The sequence below is a fragment of the Zosterops lateralis genome (assembly GCF_965231275.1).
Source record: "Zosterops lateralis genome assembly, chromosome: 29".
Lineage (NCBI taxonomy): Eukaryota > Metazoa > Chordata > Aves > Passeriformes > Zosteropidae > Zosterops > Zosterops lateralis.
The window spans coordinates 5,547,526-5,572,328 of NC_139789.1; the positions used below are offsets into that span (position 1 = coordinate 5,547,526).

General features: G+C 38.3%; 1 protein-coding gene across 4 annotated transcripts in view; it reads left to right on the forward strand.

Annotated features, from left to right (window-relative positions):
- Positions 1 to 24,073, forward strand: part of EPS15L1 (epidermal growth factor receptor pathway substrate 15 like 1) — a 42,832-nt gene extending 18,759 nt beyond the window's left edge. For 2 of the 4 annotated variants that reach the window (XM_083880166.1, XM_083880167.1), the window contains 5 exons: positions 200 to 260; positions 641 to 723; positions 2,272 to 2,404; positions 19,067 to 19,272; positions 23,726 to 24,073. In XM_083880166.1, coding sequence (XP_083736292.1) covers positions 200 to 260; positions 641 to 723; positions 2,272 to 2,404; positions 19,067 to 19,272; positions 23,726 to 23,872 — 630 coding nt within the window. In that variant the 3' untranslated portion in view covers positions 23,873 to 24,073. Of the gene's footprint in view, positions 1 to 199; positions 261 to 640; positions 724 to 2,271; positions 2,405 to 16,511; positions 16,628 to 19,066; positions 19,273 to 23,725 lie in introns of those variants that run through there. The other 2 variants (XM_083880169.1, XM_083880168.1) reach the window with 2 other exon arrangements.
- Positions 24,074 to 24,803: the final 730 nt, after the last annotated feature.

A 24,803-nucleotide genomic window follows, 5' to 3' on the forward strand; every position in this document is an offset into this window, starting at 1 on the left:
GGTACCTGGTGTTGTGTTCAAGGTTATCTGTAACAAAATGCACTGATAATGTACATTTCACATGATCAGTTGATTTTATTCTACTCTGTCTGCTGAATAGAGTGGTCTGAAATTGGAAATGATTTGTCTATAGGCATGCAGAGGTATGTATACAGTCCAGCAAAAAAAAAAAAAATTCTATGTATCTGTTCTCATTTAGCCTGACCCTTTTGAAAACACCGATCCTTTTACGTCTTCCAGTATCTCTTCAAAAGGTCCAGGTAAGAAATAAACATTTTCACACAAAGTTGTATTAGGAGGCATCTTTTTATGAAAGAAGAATCAGATATGAGAGTTGAGAATAAAGAGTCTCGTGAGCCGTTGGCAAAAAGCATCACGGTCTTGTTACAGTTCAAGAAAATTGTCTTTGTGGCACTGTATGTGTCACTTTTTTCTTGTATTTCCCCTCCAAACAACTGGTAGAAAACCTATTGTTTTGTGGAATTCTCTTTTAACATCTCATGGCAGGTCAAAATGCAGGTGTGTTTTAATGACCTGCCTAGTTTTCTGCTTCATTGGCACCATCAAGCATTCCTTGTAATTCTGAAATATTATTCAAAATAACTTTTTTTTTTTTTTTTTTCCTTTGTATCTGTTCCAGATCCATTTGGAACCCTGGATCCATTTGGAAGTGGTGCTTTCAGTGGTGGTGAGGGATTTGCAGACTTCAGTCAGATGTCAAAGGTAAAGGTTAAAAGGAAAGCAGCTGTCCTTTTAAAAATGGATGTACAGACACTTTTTAAAAGAGTATGATATGATTGTAACTTTTCAGCTAACAATCTGCTTTTGTTAATTTTTTTTTTTTTTTCCAATCAGTCTCACCAGTAACACAGCAAAGAATTTTCCAATCCTGTCAGATATGGCAAAGCCTTACTAAGACTGGTAGATTCAATAGGGATAAATAAACTTTTCACAAATATTTTCAATACCAGATCAGGGAAAGAAATTAACTTGTAGTTCTAAGAACTTGTAAGAAGAGTTGTTGTGGATATTAATATATTTAATATATATAACATATATTAATATATGTGGATATTAATATATGTTGTGGATATTAATTATATTAATATAATTAATATATGTCTAGCCTTTGTCTAAGTCCTGGAATTTGTGTCTTGGTTACTTCATAGTAATTATCCTGACTTGTTTCTAAACTTAACACAAAATCATTAAAGTTGGATAAGACCTCTAAGATTGAATCCAACTATTAACGAATAAATGTATGTAAACTAACCTTACTCCACTCTTAACAGTCATTCAGACTCTCCCATTTTAATGTTTTAAATGTGCAATTTCTGTTCATTTTAAATAGAAGATGAAGAAAAAAGGTTCAGGGCACACATGAAAAAAGTGGATCATGGTCTGCTGTTACTTTCCTGAGGTGGAGTTTGGAATTTCCCAACTCCTTACATGAGTTCTACAGGAACACAGCTTGAACACAGTAGAAGAAATGTTAAAAAGAAAACAAATTAACATTTTACTTTGACTAGTTACATTTCTTGGTGTGTTTTTTTTTTCCCCTTCCCTAACTTTGACTATTTTGGGAAGGTTTTAACTCTCCACTAGATGGCAACAGCCTGTCTTTACTGATAGATATGGCTGGCTTGAGGTAGAAATTTTAGCCAAGATTTGACTGCGATTTTCACCTTTGCTCACAAAATTCCTCTTTCTTCATTTCACAATGATAAATTTCCCTGCATGGCAAAATACTTGTGAGCTTCTGAATCAATCCTTTAGAAAATCTTCATCAGTCCTTTAGAAAAGCCATCTGAATATAGGAATATTTAAACACATGGTTTTGGATATTCCCTAAGGTTTTGCTAAAAAGTCAAAATACCTGTCTGTAACTTAAGAAAAGCTTGGAATAAAGTTACACCTTCCACAGTGTTTTTCCAGATTGTGTTCATCAGACTCAAGGTCAGGCTGTGCTATGACTGTTCATTGCCAAATAGTAAAAAAGCAGAATTTTACTTCCTTTTATTTTCTCATCAGCTTTTTTTTTTTGCTAGGACTAGAAGTTCTAGAAGTACTTAAATGATTAAGAGCACGAGGTGTTTTGAATGTTAATGGAATTTTCACACCTCTGTCATTGGGCATTAACATCCTACACCATCCATAATTCTCTACATCTGCCCTCAGGTTTTGAAGTTAATGCTTTACCTGTAGCTTCATGAAAACACAGATATTCCACAGTGTGCTCACATCCCTTTTCTTTTCTTTTCCCTCCTGTAGTCAGTAGCTTCAGACCCCTTTGCCTCCTCGTTTGGAGGGGCAGGATTTGCAGATGACCCTTTCAAAACCAAATCTGACACACCAGCGTTGCCACCGAAGAAAAATGTCCCTCCACGACCAAAACCACCCAGTGGTAAGGAGGTTTTCTTCTTTTAAAAGCTGCTTCTTTCAATTTATAGTGTATTGCTGGATATTAGAACAAGTTGACAGTCTACTGTTTGTCTTATATTTCAACCATGGAGGAAGATAGGAAGTTATCAGTAAATTGACAAAATTATCAGTAAACCAGACTGATCAAACTGGAAAACAGATGATGAGAGAGTCCTGTGACAGATCTGTAAAACCACATATGGCAAGAAAAAACAGGGGGGGAAAACTCTGTATTTTCTAAGTAGACAATATAAGATTAGATTGGCAGCATCTTTATAAAATAAAGAGGTTTGTTATTATATGGTGATCTAAATTTAGGATTTATTTCTATGTTTGACAGACAATATGCTGAATGCAAAAAAAAGTTTAAACGGTCTTAAAAATTGTCTAGATAATTCTCAGAAGAAACACAGGTGTCCCAAAAGCCAAAATACTGGCTTTAGCTCCTTTGTAGCTCAGTGCAAGGCAGTCTGACTATGGCTGCATCTTTATCTTCTTTTGATGTTCTTCCTGAGGTATCTGCCACTAAACACTAACAAGAACATGGTTAGACAGACCTGTCTTGATCTATCTGTTCCAGGTAGGATCATTCTTGCATTTACACATTACTGCATGAATTAAACAGAAAACACTTTCTGAATATATATATCACTTTGTTCCTGCTTCGAGTCCGTTATTTACGGAAATCTGGGAGATATATAAATCTCATGAATTGAAAATAAGATCTCTCTTAGTGGAGCTTTAATTTCTGTTCCTCCTGGAGTTGTTTTCAAGATATTCAGCTACCAGTGAAGCTGTTTAAAGAACTGAAGCCATGTAGTTTCAAGTCTCCTTTTAACAACAAGTGGTAGAGTTCAGTTGATACTAAGAGGGAACTTTCAGTTGGCTCAAAAAAACCAACAAAAGTTGGATTCTGCTTCTGAATAGGCACAGAATTCTGCACTAAACACATTGATCATCATGTAGTATCTTTATATATCCACAAACAGTATTAGAAAGCATAATACAAAGAGAACAGTGATTAATGTCTCCTGCAGTGTGTGGATTCTCTGCCTTATTGCTGGGACATCTTGGAGTTTTTGTAGGTGATGATTGATGCAAACCTGTCAGGAAATGCTCTAGGATTGTGGAAATGCCCCTGAAGCAGTTTGTTCTGAGCTTGCTTTATGTAATTTCTACTACTGATGTACTAAAGAGCTTTCACTAATTAAAAAAAAAACCCCACATAACATGTCATGTTGACAAATATCAATCGCTAGGCCAGACATGAATAAAAGGAGAAATAGAAAAGCTGATATTTGACACTGCGAATGATGGTTTTTTTTCTTTATTTGATTTTCAAGGAAAGAATGCAAGTGGCCATCTTTCAAAAAATGTCTATATACAGTATTTTAGTGATAACAGGGCCTATATAAAGTTGGATGATTCAAATAAATACTAAATATACCCATGTAATCTCTTACATGTGGTTTATTTCTATTCCTTTTATAGAAACATGATGACTCTTAGTGAATGCAGTGTAATAGTAGCAGCAAATGTGAGTACTGACTCACCTACATGAGGGATTTTGGATTTCTGTGTCCTCATTCTCTCTTGCACATATTGAGGAATTTGGTGAATATTCAGCTTTATTAATATGTTTTTAATTTAGACGTGTGCACTCACCCTTTCATCAGTTGGTTTAATATGGTTTAAGTGTGTCTCTTCCCCTCTTCTAGGGAGATACAGTATTTGTGAGGTTCTGCTGCTCTGCCAAAAGCAAATGTTGTTATGATAAAATAGACTAAGGAGGAAACAACAGGGTTTTTTTTTAAAGCAAATCAGCTTCATGTGCTTATGCAGTTCTACTCCTCCCTTCCTTCCACAGCGAAGGCAATCTTCAGTGGTTACTTTAAAGCATGAGAAATTATATGGTAATATAGTGCGATTGTAGCAGGAGATAAAGGCATAAAAAGTGTGTTAGAATGGGCTCAGCAAACAAACAACAGACAAGAAACTTCCGTTGTTTCTTACCTTTCTTATTGGTCTGTTTAATTAAAAAACAAGTATAAGTGATAAAGATCTTGCTGAAGGATGAATAAATGCTAGTTATTACCAGAGAAACCTGTAATTTGCCTTTCTGTTCCCAGCTTGTACTCTTTTTAGTAAAACTGTTCTTTCTGTTGGGGTCGGGTTTAATATTGAAAAACACTTTTGTGGTTTGGTTGCATTTTGGTAGGCAGGTGCAAAACGCTTTAAAAGAAAACTTTACTTGTCCTCAAAGCTCTGCAGTCAAATAGAAAAATAGAAATACTTTTGCAAAGCATTGGAAACTGTCTGATTTCCCAGGCAGTTGATAGTGGAAAGTAAACAGGATCCACCAGGGATCGCTCCTGATTATCCCTGATTTGATGCTTTTCTGTATGAGAAGCTTTTGGATGTGACATGCAAACACTGTCTGATAATCCATTAAGGGATTGCACAATATCTTGGACCAAAGTGTGCCATAATTCTCCCCTTGCCCAAGGGGTCTCCGTTTTGTCTGGGTGAATGAGGAGTTCAGCATCAAGTCTCATTTCTTCATGAAAACAAAGGCAGTGCAAACCCTTGGAGCTGAGCACAGGATCAGGGAAACACTTCAGATCATGGCGTGTCCTGAGTTGGAAGAGACCCATAAGGGTCATGCAGTCAGACTTCTGGCCCTGCATGTGACAGCCCAACACTATCCCTCCCTGGCTGAGAGCATTGTCCAAACACTCCTTGAGCTGGGACAGCCTTTGGGCTGTGACCTCTGCCTTGGAGAGCCTGGGCAGTGCTCCACCACTCTCTGGGGGAAGAACCTTTCCCTGAGCTCCATCCCAAGGCCTGACACAGCTCCAGCCCTTCCTGGGCTCCTGTCCCTGTCCCAGAGCAGAGCTCAGCCCCTGCCCCTCCGCCTCCCCTCGGGAGGAGCTGCAGCCCCCGAGGAGCCTCCCCTGAGTCTCCTCTGCTCCAGCTGAACGAGCCAAGTGCCCTCAGCCTCTCCTCAAACCCTTCTCCTCAAGACCCTTCCCTATCACTCTGTCTGTCCTTTGGACACTCTCCAGCAGCTTTAGGTTCTTTAGAATCTTGCGGTGCCCAAAGTGCCCCCAGCATTGAAGGTGTGGCCATTGCAGAGCAGGAGGATCCCCTCCCTTGCCTGGCTGGTGATGCTGGGCCTGGTGCCCTCCAGAACGTGGTGACAGTTTGGGCTGCCAGGGCACACCTGTGACTCAAATCCAACTTGCCACCCACCAAGGAACCCCCAGGACCCTTCCCACATGGCTGGTCTGCAGCCTCTCATTCCCCAGTCTGTCCAGGCATCCAGGGCTGTCCTGGCACAGGGGCAGGATCTGGCATTTGTCGTGTTAAGTTGGGGATTGCCCAGCCCTTTCCTTTGTCGAGATCTCTCTGCAGCACATCTCTGCCTTCAAGGGAATCAACAGCTCCTCCCAACTGCGTGTCATCACCAAAGTTACTTAGTCTTGCCTTCCAGTCCCACATCCAAGTCCTTCACGAGGAAGTTGTAGAGCACTGGTCCTGAAACGGAGCCTTTTGGACATGACCTCTGTTTGCTATATAGTGATACAGGTCAGAGCAAAAGGCCTTCAGATAGACCTGGAAGGACCTCTAAAAGAAGTTTGTGGTTCATGGGAGCTGCTCTGATATCCAGGCTCTGGACACAGTCTTTACTCAGTGTATACAGAAACTCCTGTGCTGCTGCCAGGGTTGTGGGCAGCAGGAGTGCAGTGGGTCATCAGGTCTGGTCCTACACATTTTGCTGTTTGCTGCCTGCTTGGAAAGTGAAAACGGGTTGGTTGTTTTGGTTGGTGTGTTTGTTTTTAGATGATGTTTGGGTTTTTTCACAGTGGAACATTGAGGAGCAGCTGTGATAGGAGTGTATTAGCAGATAGTTCAGTTCACAGCTCTCTCTGGTTGATGCTATCAAGGTTAGGCAAACCCTTGTTGTGTTGTATGGATTAGGCACCCGTCAGATCCATATCTTTCCTTCCTTGAATACTAAGATTAAGAGAGGATATGACAATCATGAGATTATTTACTTAGAGTTGTATCTTGGGTAGAATCTCAGCCTTATGCTTGTTTTATTCATCATAAATAATTTTCCTTCTTTCTTACTCTGTTGTTGACCAGTCTGTCAAGATCTTTTAGATCTTTCAAAGTCCTAATCTGATCCTTGCTTGGTCCAAGAGAAATTTCACGTTTGTTTTTATGGTAAAATACTCTATTGAGTAGGTTTTTTTTCAGTATAACTGTTTAGAGGTTAAGTGCAGAATCTTTAAAGAGAATTGGAGGAGGGTTAATAATTCAGTGAATCCCAGTGGGGAATAGCAAGGAGAAGGTGTTCCAGAAGCAGCAAATCTAGATACCAGTGTGCCTCAAAGCTCCAACTTACTGTTTCACCAAAAGATTTGAAAAGTCACTGTCTCTGTCCCATACATGGTTTAAGATTCTCTTTAAGCTGAGGAAGATCAGCCAAGAAAAAAGTTCTTGAGCTCTTCTGACAAGACCGTTCTAATGAAATTCCCCAAGAAAAGTGTGTGCATGTTCTTTTTCTTCAGGAAGATATTCATCTCCATGAAGTTCCTGATGGACATTAGGTTTCATAGGGCTCCCCTAGGACTTGGCTGGAGTAAGTTGATGTTCACCAGGTGCTACTGGAGAACTTGGGAGAGGAGTAGAACGTTTTGTAAATTTATTAATGTTATATCTTGAAAAATGCTGAAAAAACACCAAAGAAATGCCAGTGCTTTGTGTAACGAGCTGTGAGAAACAAAAAGCAAATAATAGTAAAGTATCTCAACATTCTTAAACAAAGGTGCCCTATGACAAGGATCCATGTTCCACTGCATACTGTTTTCTCAAACTCCCCTAAAACATTGCTGAGTTTTGTAGATTTATAACTACATTTTATTTTCTGGCAGAGGATGACCCGTGGTGTTCAGCACTACCAAACTTCTGGTTGCTTTATATTTCTTGTGCACGTTCTCCGGATTTTTGGGACTTCTGTGTAATTAAGGATAAAAAAAAAATCTGAAAGAACTGGTAGACTGAAACCTGTCAGTTAAAAGGGCTCTTGTAGGTTCTCACAGATTAAAAATTATGTTTTCTGCTGTGAGCTGCAGATTGAAATCAGTCAGACTTTGCCGCTAACTAGTTTCTAGGTAAAAGTTGTTGATTACAGAACGAGAGAAACAGATTTTTTTTTTTTCTTTTTCTTTTTTTTTTTTTTTTTTTTTTAAAGTACAGGAAGTTGCTGTGTGGGTGTCAGTGATTGGGTTATAAGTAAAATGCTTTAGTGCTTTGATCGTGGGACCTAGTGCTTATGCCCCACCCTTACCACTTCCTTTCAGTGCAGCCCCATGCATTCCACATTGCGGTTATAGCAGCGCTGTTAACCAGTGAGATTAACCACTACTGACAAGCATCTGACACATTACTCTCTATGCTCTGGACTCCTTGGCAGGCCCTCAGGGAAGCCACTCTGTATCCAGGGAGGACAAGCAACAATTGACCCCTCCTATTACAGCAGGTCGTGCCCTGCCTTAGTGATGCTCTACATTGAGGATGTGGAGGAGACAAAGGCAAAGGCATTGAACTGTGTGGTGCTGAATCTGCCTTCTGGGTGCCCTTTCAGGCACCAGAGTTCCTTCCCGATGAAATTACCACCACAACAGGAGTGTGTGACCTGCCTTCCAAGGGCACAAGGCACACCAAGTTGTAGGATGCAATCAGTTCCCCACGATGCCTTGCATTGTCTTGGGTTTTACCACTGAGGATTCCTGTGGACCTCCTTAGGGATGGGAGAGGTAACTCATGCACCCAAGGGTCAGAGAGACAGCTGAGTGCCTTTAAGGCTGCTGGTGCATTCATATTCATGTTCCATATTCATGTTCCATATTCATGATCCATATTCATGTTCCATATTCACCACTCAGTGAATTCCTGCACGGTACTAAAATGGCAGGATATAGCTGGTGCCACCACTAGTTTGCATCCTCCAAACAGATGTTACTGGCCGTGCTCAACTAATGATGGTCCAGGTACACGTGGTTGCCAGAGAAGGTCAGAGACGACATTTTTTGCCGTCAGCACATTCTTGGATGAATGTGATTGTGCCTTAATCCTGATTTCAGGACTGAAGGATGAAGCCCCCAAATTTCAGGATGCATGGAGAACCCTAGAACTGGCAGTAGGTTCAAAATGTCTTCTCATGCAAAAGTTCACCCTGAAGCCTCCAAACTGGCACCCTCGGTGTTTCCATGACTTGTGTTGGCAGCACTCTCACCTTGCTGCAGAAACATGCTCAGGTATGAGGGATTACAGACAAGGGAAGCCTATCCCTACTGGAATTCCCAGATTCCAAGTTAAGAGCAGTATTTAGAAATAAACTTGAACATAACAGGCATGCAGGTGTTTATTGAAGAGCAGTGGAGGATGCTTGAACCACTCAGAATCACCCAAGACATCATGGTTGAGACTCTCAGGAAGGAGAGATTTTGCAATGAGTCCTCAAGTTCAAGGACTAAAAAAGTGTCCATCTCTTGGGTGCCCAGAGTAGGAGGGACATGAACCTGTTGGAGCAAGTCCAGACAAAGCACCAAGATGATCAGAAGGATGGAGCAGCTCTGCTATGAGGAAGAGCTAAAAGAATTGTTCAACCTGGAGAGGAAAATCTTTGGGGTGACCTGACTGTGACACTCCAGTACCTGAAGGGAGCCCAGAAGAAAGGTGGAAAGAGATTATTCACAAGAGCCTGGACTGACAGGACAAGGGGAAGTGGCATCAAACTGAGAGAGAATAGGGCAAGGTGGGATGTTGGGAAGAAATTCTTCTTTGTGAGGATAGTGAGGCACTGACACAGATTGCCCAGAGGAGCTGTGGCTGCCTCGTTCCTGGGAGTGTCCAAGGCCAGGTTGGATGGGGCTTGGAGCACCTGGGAGAATGGAAGGTGTCCCTGCTCGTGGCAGAGGTGACACTGGATTAGCTTTAATATCCTTCCCACTCAAACCATTCTGGGGTTCTTTGATATCAGTGGAAGAACCTTCACCGCAGAGCAGTGTAAAACCTTCAACCTTTTCTAAATTTTTTATTGCTTGCTTATAGGGGTTTTCATCTTTTTAACTTTGAAAGAAGGAAAAACAGAGGACGAAAAATACACTTTTCATCTTTTTAACTTTGAAAGAAGGAAAAACACAGGATGAAAATACACTTTTCAATTTCAGCGTGCTGCTTTCTTGTAATGTTTATTTAATATATGCAGTTAATTAACACTACCTTTTTTTTAGCTTGTGTAAATGTTATCATTTATATTATGTTATTATATACCAGTGAATAATAGAGGTAGTGAATATTACATTAATTGTGAAGTTCTTAAATACTAATGCACTTTAAAAATTAAGTTTTTTTTCTTTGGGGTGCCAATATGTAAGTAGCAGAAAAATACAATGTAATTTGGAATGGATAGAATCATAGAATTTCAGAGTGATATGTGTTGGGTCATTAAAGATCACCCAGTTCTAACCCCCCTGCCTTGGGCAGGAAGACCTTCCACCAGAGTAGGTTGTTCCAAGCCCAGTCCAAATTTGCCTTGAACAATTCCAGGAGTGAGGAGTCCACAACCACTGAGTAAATTTAAAGGAATAACGTATTAAATTCATCCTATATAAGAAATAAATCAGTGGAGTTACTTAGCTGCTATTTGAAATACAGGTATTAAAATAAATTCCATTGGGAAATTACTATTCCAGAGTGCCCGTGGGGATTTTGTCAAAAACTTCAAAGCTTTGTTGTGTGATCCATTTATTTTTTTTTTGTAGCTCTGGTCTGTGATGGCAACTGAATATTGGCATTCAGAAGTTAGTGGTTAACACCTCTGTGTTGCCCTTTTTGAGTTAAAGGCTTCAGTTTTGTTCTCACAGTGTTTTTATTGTTACAGTTAAAATACTGGGAAAAATAGAGGGGACAGTAGGCTGCCTTGGGTTAGGAGGCATCACCCTGATCTCTCAGAGAGGAGCTCCAGACCTCAGTGCAGACACAAGGCTTTGCACAGTGACTAGAAATTATTATAAAATAATTATTATAAAATAAAAAATTATTATAAAAATTATTATAAAATATTAAAATTAATCAGTCAAGGTGTTAGGGTTCAGTGCTTCACCAAATCACTAATTACAAGACTGCTGGATGTATTTTGCTGTCCTACCAAAAAAAAAGACAGAAAAAGCTGATTCAATCAAAATCTGACTGATCAACTACTGGTTTTTCATCTTGCCAGTTGGCTGATAAACAGTATCCAAACCTGTTAGTGGCTTAAAAAAAACAAAAAGGAGTTGGGGTTTAAGATCTTAACAGGTCTTCAGGATGTTAATATTGTGTTTATTGAACCAATCTGAAAACTTAGAGCTGTGCTGAATGTTGTAATCCATCATCTGCAGAAAAACTAATTCCCTAATTTGGGGTGGCCATCCTTTAGCCTTTTCTTAGAAATGTGATTGCAGAAGGCTGTTGTCAGCCCCAAAGAAGCTAGAAATGCAAGAACAATTACCAGCAGAGCATCTTTTTGTTCAGTTCCTGTGATGCAGGGACTTGCAAGGGAAATTACAGACAGATTTGCCCACCGAGTGCTCACAGTTCTGGGGGGATCCTCAAAGAGCGTCTTCTGATGGCACTTTAACCTCAAAGTTTAAGTGAATAGATACCCAGATAATCAAACACATTCCAGGTTTTTCCTTGGACCAGGATTGTAAGTTGGATAATTCACTCTCTGGGGGTGTCTTTTGCACCCCTGGGATTATTTCAGAAGCCTCTTGCTCCTTCTGTGTGTAACCAGCAGCTGGCCCAGCTCAGGGCGATGTTTGTGCAGCTTCTGCTGCTCCTTCCTTTGTGTTTGATGCTTCCTCCTCCTTCATGTCAATGATAAATATAGTTCTTTTTTTTTTTTTTTTGTATGTGTCACTTCTCTAATTTAAGGCATTTTTATGGTTTGACTGTTTTTTTGCCATTTTACACTTATTTTTCATCTTTAAGGCAGCCCAAGAGCACTGAGAGTGCATGTTGACCTCATGTTGACACTTTGCAGTGAGGTAAAGAAAGCTTAGATCTTTGCTGCTTTTTGAGTTGGACATATTAATGGATTTTAGTAGTTTGTTTGCCTAAGATGTGTCTTCAGTGTTTCAACTAGATCAAAATTAAGGCTTCACAATTTTTTTCAGTATCTTCCTTACAATTGCAGGCCAAAGTCTGAATGCTTTGTCTTGTGCATTTACTGAGTTCAGTTCTTGAAAGAAAATGATATCTTGGGAATACTTAGTGTTTAAACACATCATGTTTTTGTGGACTTTGTTGGTTTTTTTTTTTTATACTTGCACCATGTGCAGTGTCCCCATGTAGAAAATTGCTCTATGTATTTAATCAGATAAATTTTAAAAGAAAGAAGCCGTGTTAGGTATAATGGATGTAATCAGGAGTTAGGAACAAAATAAAGGATTGTGTTAATCAGAAAAAAAAAAAAATAACGTCATATAATTCCCTTAATTTAATTTAGATTTGACTCTAAATTGTGTAGATTTATTGAAGTTGTGGGGATCAATCATTTGCTCTAGAGCAGGGTGTATAAAGTTCTGTTCTTCACTCATTGTGAGATCACAGGAGTGTTGGATGTTTATTTCTGCCTGATACCACACACCTGTTTCCTTAGAACTTTTTCAGCACCAAGACTTTATTCACAAGAACCACGGTACCTGTTTACCTTTATTTTTTTTCCCTCATCTGCAGCCGAGAGTGAAAAAATCAGCCTCAAAGTTGTGACTGACAGGAAAAGTTTTTTTTTTTATTATTATTTTTCATGTCTTCTAGAAGACTTGACAGTTGCATTAGAGCACAGGCATCCCTTGTTGTGTAGGATAAATGACTCATGGGTGGAGCACCTGCCTGGCCACAAGCTAAAAATTCCATTCACGCTTTGATTCTCTTGTTTATGCTGGCCTCTCAAAGATATTTCAGTACTGATGGTTGAAAAGGGGGTTGGCCAAAAGCTGTTTCAGAGCAGATTGTTGGGCTGAACGTGTAACGATTTCTCACCTTTCAAGAAGTTTGTAAATTGGCAGAATATTTCTCTTAAGCAAAAGTGAACTCCAGGTGCAAACTTTGCAAATATTAAGCAAACACAGTTCTGAGGGGGTTTTGCATGGTAAAACTTTTCCTTTCTGTTACAAAAAAAAAAATGTTGTGATTTTTTTAGCAAAGAACATTATCATCAAATAGTTGAGTTTGAAATAGAGCGCAGAAATAGCCTCTGTTGAAGACAAAGGCCTCCAGGTATTCTGTAGAAAATTCAGTTTCATGTAGTTAACCTTCAGGCAAAGTTTGAAATAGTAATAATTCTTCAGTGATTTTTGTAAAGTTCACTTTATGAAGATTTTACTCTGCATCACTGGAGGAGCTGGATAATCTTAACAAGCTGGTGGAAAACATGCTGAGTAAGTTGGGAATGAGATGTAAATTTGGCAAACTGTTCAAGAGAAAGATTTGCTGGGAGGCACCTGAGGCTTCTTCTGCCATTTGAAAAACAGGAGAGGTGGAAATCCTTGGGATTATATGGTCAGGCATAATCACAGGTATGGACTTAACTCAACTCTGACTTCTTAAAGGGTATTTTTCAGTTTAGGAGGTTTCCTGGAAAGGAGCCCTTGTTTAGTGAAAGTTTAAAGTTGTGTCATTTCCACTCTGTCCCATTGGCCCATGTGCACGATCCATCCAGGCTTCAAAGGCAGGAAAAATGCTGCTTCTTACCATTCAACAAAGTCCTTTTCTAAGCAGAAAGTCAGGCCCAGCACTGAAACACAAAATATTGAGACAGCTCGAAATATTTCACTTCGTTGTCAATATCTTGTAAGACAAATTTTGTGTTTGCATCTTACCAGTGAGGTTATATTTGCTTTGAAATACAGATCTCAGCCCTCCAAACTCAAGTTTGCTGCGGGGTATGAAATTAGATAAACCTTTGTATGGGTGGAGTTCACTGTAAGTAACAGCACTTGCTGTGGTAAACCATTTTGTTCATCATCTCTTTTTGCTGAAGTGAGTCCTCGGTGTGGTTTGGGTGCACCACTTGGGTAACTGCTGAAACTGCTGTGGTTTCAGAATAGGACCTGTTTTGCTTTTTTTCTGAATTTTTTTTTTTTCCCCTGAAACTATTAGCAGGAAAATCAAATAAGGGTTACAACTGTTTGCCTGCCATAGAATGATGAGCAAAGTCGTGTAAAAATACAACGTTTTCCACCAAATGGAAGATAAATGCAATCTCAGTTCTGACTATATTTTACAGTATTGCAGTTTTCCCAGTGTCTGTCAGAACAGCTGGTAACTTTTTAACTGTGGCTTGGGTACATTTGCTTTATGTTGGAGAGATCCTGTTTGACACACTAAACAAAAATCTTTGTGTAATTAAGTGTACACTCACTACAACAGGAGACTACACTTGCCATAAGTCAGCAAAGACATCAGAAATATAATACTGGTGGTGTTATTACTAATTTATATCTAATAAACGAGTAAATTTGAACATCTAACTGAACCAAACAAATTTCTGGCAGGCCTCAAAACCACGTTTGCAGAGTGTGGCATGATAAAGCAAAACTGTAAAAAAAAAATGTACAAAGGGCACTAAAGGAGAGATTTGGACTTGGAGTTGGACATGATGGTTGTCATGTTTTCCACCAAATGGAAGATAAATGCAATCTCAGTTATGACTTTATTTTACAGTATTGCAGTTTTCCCAGTGTCTGTCAGAACAGCTGGTGATTTTTTCCTGTGGCTTGGCTACATTTGCTTTATGTTGGAGAGATCCTGTTTGACACACTAAACAAAAATCTTTGTGTAATTAAGTGTACACTCACTACAATGGGAGACTACACTTGCCATAAGTCAGCAAAGACATCAGAAATATAATACTGATGGTGTTATTACTAATTTATATCTAATAAACGAGTAAATTTGAACATCTAACTGAACCAAACAAATTTCTGGCAGGCCTCAAAACCACGTTTGCAGAGTGTGGCATGATAAAGCAAAACTGTAAAAAAAAAATGTACAAAGGGCACTAAAGGAGAGATTTGGAGTTGGAGTTGGACATGATGGTTGTCATGTTTTCCACCAAATGGAAGATAAATGCAATCTCAGTTCTGACTATATTTTACAGTATTGCAGTTTTCCCAGTGTCTGTCAGAACAGCTGGTAACTTTTTAACTGTGGCTTGGCTACATTTGCTTTATGTTGGAGAGATCCTGTTTGACACACTAAACAAAAATCTTTGTGTAATTAAGTGTACACTCACTACAACGGGAGACTACACTTGCCATAGGTCAGCAAAGACATCAGAAATATAATACTGGTGGTGTTATTACTAATTTATGTCTAATAAACGGATAAATTTGAACATCTAACTGAACCAAACAAATTTCTGACAGGCCTCAAAACCACATTTCCCCTTGAATTAAATCAGACTAAAAATGGCTTTAAACTTGAATTATTTTGGGGCAAAAATTGGGAATTTTGGTTTTCTTTTTTTTTTTTTCTGAGAAATATCACTTTAAATTAAATCAAATTAAAATCAGGTTTAATCCTGGATGATTTTGGGTTGAAAAATGTGAGTTTTGGGTTATTCTTGTGAAATTTCCTCTTCAATTAAATCAGATTAAAATCAGGTTTAATTGTGACTGATTTTGGGGTGAAAATTGTGATTTTTGGGGGTTTTTTTCTGGGAAATCTCCCCTTGGAATAAATCAGACTAAAAATGGGTTTAAACTGAGATGATTTGGGGATAAAAAAATGTGAATTTGGGTTTTTTTTTTTTTTTGAGAAATCTCCCTTTAAATTAAATCAAATTAAAATCAGGTTTAATTGCGGCTGATTTTGGAGTGAAAATTTTTCAGAGTAGGTGCTGCCCTTAAAATTGCTCTGCAAAAGATAAACCTGATTGCATAAGGGTTTCCCCTCTCACTTTTTTTTTTTTTTATTTTTCAAAAATAGAAAAATTACCACTCTATTCTTTAACATCTAAAAATCTGAAGAAAGTGGGCACTCAGTGTGTCAAATGAAAGTTTTCAATGTCATTAGCAGTAACTCATTACATGGTGACATTTCCTTTACAACAAAGTGATTTTTTGTGAAGATGAAGCACAAAAAACTCTGATGCTCCGTGCAGGTTCAAAACCACCTGAGGCTTTGTGCAAAAACCTTAAACAGGCCACGCAGAAAAACCAGGCTTGCTGAACAAATACGTTTATTTGTGTTAACAGTCACCAATTTCACAAAGTGGTTTCGCTGGTAGAAGATTTAACCAAAGCTTTAAATGGGTCAGTTTTGTCTCCATCAGTCCAAATTAATTTTGGGCAATACAGAGTGAAGTGTGAGGGGGAGTTTCCTTGCTGGTAACTGGCGATAGAGGAAGGAGAAATAGCATAAAGGGCTCTTTTTTTTTTTTGCCTTGACCAGAAGTTGGAAATGCAGGTACTTTAATTCTCCTTGTAGTTCTCCAAGGCCAGTTTGGATTGAGCTTGGAGCAGCCCAGTCTAGTGGAAAATGTCAGGGGTTAGAATTGGATGAGCTTTAAGGTACCTTCCAACCCAAACCATTCTGGAAATCTGTGACTCTAATTTAAAACGAGTTAAAATAAGTTAACTCTTTGATGTGGAGCATTAAACATACAAAATGCTGAGTTTGCCCATCCCTTGGCAGGTTTGTGTGTCCCCTGGTGTGGGATGGCTGTGGCCGCAGGGATCTGAGGATGGAAGTGCAACACTCCATTCCAGAGAGGAAAATGTGGCCTGTGGAAATGCAGGTTGGAGTGAGGGAGGGTCTGTGTTTTTGAGGAGAGCAATTCCCTGGATATTGTGTCACTTCCTTCCATGAAGGACAAAGCACTGGCCTGATCTTCCTCTCTTTAGGAGTCGCACAAGTGGTTGCTGCCATGGGAATCTGTATATCATATATTGTTATCCAGGATGGAACAGGTACTGAACCATGGAAAATAATACTGGAGTGAGCTTTAATAGATCTCCTTTATCTTCCAGCTTCAAGGCAGCTGAACTGGTGTTATTTGTGAAAACTTTCTCAAAGCTCATGGATGTGTTGATGGAGTGGCTCCCCAGAGCAATGGTCACGGCCCAAAGGCTGCCAGGGATCAAGGAGCATTTGGACAAAGCTCTCAGGCACAGGGTGGGATTGTTGTGGTGGCTCTGCAGGGCCAGGGGTCAGGGTTAGGGTCAGGGTTAGGGTTAGGGTTAGAGTCAGGGTTAGGGTTAGGTCAGGGTTAGGGTTAGGTCAGGGTTAGGGTTAGGTCAGGGTTAGGGTCAGGGTTAGGGTTAGAGTCAGGGTTAGGGTTAGGTCAGGGTTAGGGTTAGGGTCAGGGTTAGGGTTAGGTCAGGGTCAGGGTCAGGGTTAGGTCAGGGTTAGGGTCAGGGTTAGGGTTAGGTCAAGGTTAGGGTTAGGTCAGGGTCAGGGTCAGGGTCAGGGTTCGGTCAGGGTCAGGGTTTAGGGTTAGGGTTAGGGTTAGGTCAGGGTCAGGGTCAGGGTTAGGGTTAGGGGTTAGGTCAGGGTCAGGGTTAGGGTCAGGGTTAGGGTCAGGGTTAGGGTCAGGGTTAGGTCAGGGTTAGGTCAGGGTCAGGGTCAGGGTTAGGTCAGGGTTAGGGTCAGGGTTAGGGTCAGGGGTTAGGTCAGGGTCAGGGTTAGGGTCAGGGTTAGGGTTAGGGGTTAGGTCAGGGTTAGGGTTAGGTCAGGGTCAGGGTTAGGGTCAGGGTCAGGGTCAGGGTTAGGTCAGGGTTAGGGTTAAGGGACCTGCTGGTCCCTTCCAACTCAGGATGTTCTCTGACCCTGTGAATGTGATAAGTTCCCTGGGCAGTCTGAAGTATCCTTAAGTTTAAAAATTGTTGTGGATTGTCTGATGTGAATCTCTTCTGGTCCGGTCTAAATCCATTCACCTTTTTCCTGATGGAAGACTTGCAGGAACCATGATCAGGTTCCGCTTGAACACTCTCAGGATTAAACAAATCCAGTTCTATCTCCTGCTGCATGTGCCTTGTTTTCCGTGTTTCTCTGTCTGGTTGTTCAGCTGGGAACTTCTTTTTTTCCCACTTTCTATTCAGCTCAATGCTTGCCAGTGGTGCTTATATTGCATCTGAGGCTGATGTTGACACTTCCCTAATGAGAGTCTGTGTGATTTCCTCAGCTCCATGTAAAAACCTGATTCCTTCTGTTCCCTGTACACCCAATTCCTTCAGCTCACTGTCCACATTTGCCTCTGACTTTGGGGGATAGAAGCCAGTTGAGTAGAAGAGAGGATGTAAATTTACTGGAAATTGCTGGATTTTACATTTATTATTACATTTATGTAGTGCAAGTTTGCAGATCTTTATTTCCCTTCGATAAAAGCATTTCCACAGATCTGAGCGAATCTTATGAGCTTCATGAGCCTGTACCAAAAGTATTTTCTGAAAAGCTCTCAGGCTGTGACTTAGATGTGCCAAGTACACTCTGAAATGTAGGAGTTAATTCCATTTCTCTGTGCTTTCCTAGTATGTATATCATCATGGGAATAAATTATAAAATTCCTATTAAATTACAGTTCAAAGAATTGGATATTTCAAAACAGCTTTATTACTACAAATAATGTATGGAATTGAGGTTGTTACACAGGAAGTTGTAAGTATTTCTTTATTTTAAGAATGTTTTTAGATTTTCCTTTATCAAATATACATTGCAATCAAGAATGTTCACCCAAGGAATATTTTCCCTGGAAGCTGGATGAATATTTGTCAAGAGCAATCTCTTTTTTTTATTTTTTAAGATGGGGTGGAAGGGGGAGAAATACATTTATCTGTTTAGTTATTTAACCTCACTAAATAGTCTTTTGACAAGGGGAATTAAAAAATCAACCATTGAGGCTTTGATTACAACAAAATGAAATATACACATATTACTTATGAGCATACACAATAATTCCGTGATTTCATTTGTTTTTGGGGTAGAATATCAGAACAAAAGGTGGGTTGTGGAGCAAACACCCCAGAGAGAGGTGATTTCTTAATCAGCTCCTTTTCTTTGTGTATGTGATGGTAGAAGGATAAACCAGTATCAGAGGAAAAAAAAGAATTCAGGCATTCTATAAAGTGACAGCTAAGTTACTCTTTTATCCTATTTAACGTGGCTTGTCTTTACTGATACATGAGTTTTTATTTTGTCTTCTACATAATACCAAACTTAAATTTGAAATATCTCTAATCCTGGAAAAGCAAAAGTCATGCTTGTCAATTTTTTTCTGAACCAAATTTTTTCTGAACTTTATAATGAGTTTCATCATTTGAAATCTTGATGGTATTAATATTTTGGTGTGTATAAGATAATAAATCCATTTCAATAAAACAACTGTTTGAGATGATTTGCATTGAGAAATGAATATCCCATTATATTTGGTTAAATTTTCACCCACCCCAGGAAGGATGGATGATGCTAAAGTGCATAGCACAGTTTCCTATTTCAGGGCCTTGCATTGTCCATGGTAAGTAACTTCTCTTTTTCTCCTTTTGTTTTGTTTTGTTTTTTTTTTTTTTTTTTTTCCTAAACTTTCCAGGTAAAAGTACTCCTGTAAGCCAGCTTGGGTCTGCAGATTTTCCCAAGCCCCATGATCCATTCCAGCCATTTGGGGCTGACAGCAGTGACCTGTTTCAAAGTAAAAAGGGGTTTGGGGACCCATTTAGTGGAAAAGATCCATTTGCTCCCTCCTCTTCAAGTAAAACTTCTAAAGACTCTTCCTTGGGGTTTGCAGACTTCAGCTCTGTAAGTTAAGTTCCTTGTCTCTGAGCAAACCACTTTCTGCTCTGCTTGCAGCAATCTCTGTTGGGTTTTTTTTGTCTCACCTGCAAACCTACTGTTCCTTGGCTTCTGTCTCTCAGTTACCTTCACGCTGTCCTCATTGTTTTTTGTATTAATATTTCTGTAATAAAAAGGCGTTATTTCAATAAAAAAAAGAAGTTTCGTACTAAATTTTCAAGGGTTTACGTGCATTTAAATTATTTTAGTACAGTGTGCCTTTACTCTCAAATTCTTTGTAGAAGAATCTGTGTATTGTTTTTTTTTGTTGCATGGAGGTTATTTTGTAAACAGATTTTTTGGGAGCCGATGATGTAAAGACTCAAAAATCACTCGATGAAAACATTTCTAGAGCAATTTCACCATACCCCGAGAAGCGAATCTTTAAAGGGAAAGTTCCTAATAATTATTTGTAACTGTTTGTGGAGAAAGTTCTGACAATCCTGTTGAAACATTTTTACTGTATATGATGGAATGTGGTCATGGAGAGACACAGATGAGACAGAGATTGAAAATTTAGCTGTTGAATTTTGTTCCTGTTACTGATGTTGTAGAAAAGACAAAAGATAAAATGAAATAAGATAGAAAGGTCCACAGTGCACTCCAAAAGACAGTCCCAGAAGGTGTGAAAACAAAGCCGGATCCCCATTCAATTAAAAATCTCGGGGTTTCCAAAGCCTGGCTTTGGTTTTAGTGCTGGAATTTGGAACCATTGTCAATGCAATGGTTGTGTGGTTGTTTATTCTTCCAGAAGTGGACAGAATCTATTCCATCCACAGCCTGAGGCTTCTTCCTCCTTTCACATTTTGTTTTTGTTCTCTGACGTTGCCACGCAGTAAAATCACAAACTCACTCTGTTCCTGAACTCTGCTGGACACAAGTCAGTGTTCAACAAGGGGAGATATTTCAGCTGAATCGTTCAGGTTGTTTCTTTTTTAATGTTTCAGGCTTCTTTTTCCTAGTTATTATTTAATATTAAATGTGTATCACTTTCCTATTTGATATTGTTAGCTGAGGTAATCTGTGCAGACTTTAGTTGGGCCTCAAGGGCTTTAAATTATCACTTTTGAAACATCCAAGTTGAAGATTTGTTTTTGTGTGTTTGACTACTTGGATTTGCACAGTTAAATTCTGATTGTATACAAACTGGTGACATTGTTAATAAAAATAAGACACAAAACCTGTTTTATCTGAAGTTTCTTCAACAACATCTAATTTGTTCCTGCAAAAAAAAAAAAAAAAAAAATTTGTTCCTGTCCTGTGAAAGACAAATGATGGAATGGAAATGATTGTTACCCAGTTATTGTCATCTTACTTTCCAGACTGTATTTCTTAAGTTAAAACATGGTTTTACTCTGAGTGATTGTATCAAATTGATTAAACAAAATCACTGATCCCAATCCCAGTGGGTGCTCCAGGGTTAAATTCGCTGTGCCATCAGGTTCTCTCAGTTTAGATTAAATTTAGAAGATAAGGAACAAGCAGGAAAAAAATGAGATAATAAGCAGTAGCCACTAAATAATTCCTGTTAAATGACATTTCATCAAATGACGTCAATTTTTTAAAATTTAAACTTTAAATTTAATGTTTTCTGAATTAATTTCTCCTCCTGTAGGAAAAAAAAAAAAAAAAAAAAAAAAAAGAAGTATTGACTGAATTTGGCTGAAAAGACAAATTTCATCCCTTTTCTCCTCAGTTCATGGGTTTTTTTTACTTTTATAATTAAACTGCTACACTTGACAGTTCCTTATCCTTCTGTACAATGTTTTGAATGACCTTGAAATCATTGAGAATATTGTGCTTCTCTTTGCCTCATGGTTGGGAAACTTTATTTCTAATGGGAATGAAAACCAGTTTTGCCTCCAGAAGGTTTTTGACACCTACTTTGAATCCACGGAATCTGAGAACAGAATCACGTAGAACTGAGTAATCAAACAACCTGATTTTTAATTGAAATCCTTGACTGTTGCAAGAACGAGAACTTTCATTATATTTTAGCAGGAAAATCTGGTGCTTTTTTTGACGCGCTGGCAAATTCACTCACCCAGATTTTCTGTATATTTTCATTGCATTCTTAACTTTGTTGCTGCCATTTATATATTTGATTCATTGGAAAAAAAACCAGTCTTTTGGTAGTTGAGATTTCAGGTGTTTCTGGGTTCCAGCTGCAGTTTACAGAACAACAAGAAAAGCTCCTTTTTTGCCAACAGAAAGTGTTTAAATTTCCAAGAAACTGAACACTCACCACTAAAGTTTTTGTCTCAGCACAAGCTGGGAATTCAGTACACACAAATCAGTGAAACTTTTTGTGATTTGATTAGTCTTGCTGCAGTCTGCTGCTTTCCTCATCTCTGCCTTGGGTCTGACTGTACTTCTGAAAAAGAAAAAAGAAAAAAGAAAAGGAGGGGTTTAATGCAATTTCACGTGTGACATATTTATAGCCTTGTTGAAACCTGGACATATGCAAAAAAAAATGGTTATTGTATTAAATTGCCTGCAAATTATCTTTTTCTAGACAATCTGTGCAAGAATCTGTGGCATTAATGAACTGTTCTGTATTTATTTCACTACTCAGTGGTGAGAGTTATCTCCTGAAAATCCTACTTTGTGCCAACCAAATAAGGCACATCCAGATTTGTTTCCAATGAATCGCTGCCTATTTTTCCTTTTTTTTCTTTCCACTCTGCACTTTTAACCACAAAAATATAACTTGTGTCCCATAAACAAGTTATAATTGGGACTCTGATAAACTTTGGAAAGCCTTATCCTAGCATGGAAGTTATAAAAGTAAAATTGGTTTCTCAACATTTAAAAAAAAAAAAAAATCTCAGATAGTTTGGCCAAAACATTTTGTATTTCTGAAAATAGTAATGGTTCATTCTCTATCCCAGCTGTAGGATCTACCTGAATTCCTGGGCTAAGCAGAGAATTCCTGCTTCCATTTATATCTGTCTTTACTTTGAAAAAAAAATAATCTATTTAAAGCCTTAGTGAGCTTTTCAATCTTACCTGTCAGCTGACATTATTTAAATATGAGGAATTGTAGTAGGGTCTCTCCATTTTAAAAGTAAAATATTCAAGAGTTGTGACACTTCTGTTGTATTTCAGTAACATCAAACGCAAAGATTTTCATCTAAATTTTTTACAGCAATGCAAACAGAGATATTGCATGAAGAAAAGTAAAATTTTTTTTCTCTCAAATAACGATTTTCTCAAATAGTCTCAAGTCATACTGGAAAAATAAAATGAATGATGGCCATACAGAGATGTGATTAAATTATGAGTAAATGAGAGTTGAGCTTGAGTTGAAAGAAACTCAAAATAAAAATATTTCAGGTTGGTGTGGGCAGGTGTAGCTGTGTCAGTGAAATTTTTACAATATACATCCAGCTGGAATTTTTCTCCTCAAATAATGTCTTCCTGCACACACACACACAAAATTCTTTAAAAAAAACACCCAAAAAAAACCAAACCAGAACCAAACCAGCACAAAGAAGATTTTAGAATGGGCTTTAATGCAAATATTTGCATGCAGCTATTCCCATCCTCCTCCTCAGCAAATTAACTGGGAACAGATTATATTTGAGTTTGAAATTGCTGTGATTTCAATGAAATCGTTTCAGATTTTGTTCAAAAAAGTTCAACCTTTGCATCCCTCAATGGTAAATACTAGAATATAATTTTGGACAAATTTTGCTGCACTGTACTTGTGTTTTTGGGAAGCCCAAACAAGTTTAGGACCTGAATGTTATAAAATGTGATATTTTCTTAGTCTTCTCTGCTGAAGTCAATTGTATTCTCTCACATTATTTCTTACTGTCTGTAAGAATAATAATAATAATAATAATAATAATAATAATAACTGTCTGTATTTTATGAACAGCAACAGAAGCACTTTTGATAATTTCTGATTTGGTGATGAAACTTCCCAGATGTCAGCAGTGTCCATATTTACCAGCTTTTACCAGCTGTTTGTTCTTAGAAATGGTTGTAGTTGCTTTGCTTCCAAACACTTTAATTTCTTTTTTTTTTTTTTTTTTTTTTTTTGGCCATTTTCATACCCAACTGAGGCACAGGTGCGAGGACTTGCATCCTGTGTGGGTTAATTTTCAGGTGGGAGGAGGAAGAAACTAAGGAAATAAACTAAGTAAGGAAGTAAAGGAAGGAGGAATTAAGGAAATAAATCAAGGGGAGGAAGTGAAGGAGGAAGAAATTAAGGAAATAAAGGATGAAGTGAAATTCTTCACTGGAGAAAACCAGTGAGTGAATTTCTATGTCCATCTAGACCAGCCTGGTGTACTCGAGCTGTATATTTAATAAATCTGATTCTTTGTAAATTTTTTTTTGCATCATTTCGTTGAGCCGGTAATTAGTAATTTTAATAATTCATTTTCCATTTTCATTTTTTTTTTTTTTTTAGTTTGGAAATGAGGAACAGCAGCTGGCCTGGGCGAAGAGAGAGAGTGAAAAAGCAGAGCAGGAAAGACTGGCTCGGTTGCGGAGACAAGAACAAGAAGACCTTGAGTTGGCCATTGCACTCAGTAAGGCTGACATGCCAAACTCTTAAAAAAGAAGCTCTTGGGCTTCACTCTGTTGAAGAGAAAAACCTTGGAACAAAGCTTTTATAAAAATACTAAAAATCCTTTGGTTTATATTGTGAAAATATAATTTTAGTCACCTTCAGATCTAGACTGATTGTGTCTGACCAGGCTCCGTGTGGCTTCTCAAGTGCAGAAAATCTGCAGGAAACACTGTACAAGGTGTATTATATGTTCTAGAGAAAATTTATTGCTTCTTGTAAGAAATTTAACGTATAATCCTAAGGTACTGAAAGTTTCTTTATCTGGAAGGCAATTGTTGCATAGAATAAGCTGCAGCTTGTGAATCTGTTTTTTTTTTTTTAATCTGAATTCCACTGGGTCTTTGAGGCTGCAGGATGGATTTCAAAGAAAAACGTCATAAAAAGAGAATATTTATAGAATTAGCTTTCACTTGTTACATTTATTTAATAATTCACGGTAGACTAATTAGTAATTCTTCTGTATCATCTGTGTGAAAGCATAAATTCATTATTAGGTGGTCCCTTTTTATCCAGAAGTTGTGGCTTCTACAAAAGAATCTGGCAATTTATAGATGATGGATACCAACAATGAACTCTATAAAAACAGTACAAATTTGAAGACTCTAGAAATTAGTAATTCTTCTAATTTAAACATCCGTTTGCATCGAGTTGTAATAATTGTATGTGACTAAAAGAGGAAGTTAATTCAGTTGTAGTAAATGGGATAAATAATTTAACAGTTAAATTATGAAGTAAAAAAATTTGCTTTATTGTAAGATGCTGATACACAATTGGGTGCTGCTTTAAGGTGACATCAAGAAATCCAGTGGTGGAAAATTTGCCATATTTGAGGATTTTCACCCCTACAACTCAATGTACCCTCATTTATTCCAGCACAAAGACCAGGTTGTGTTACCCAAGTGACTCTCTGGGACAG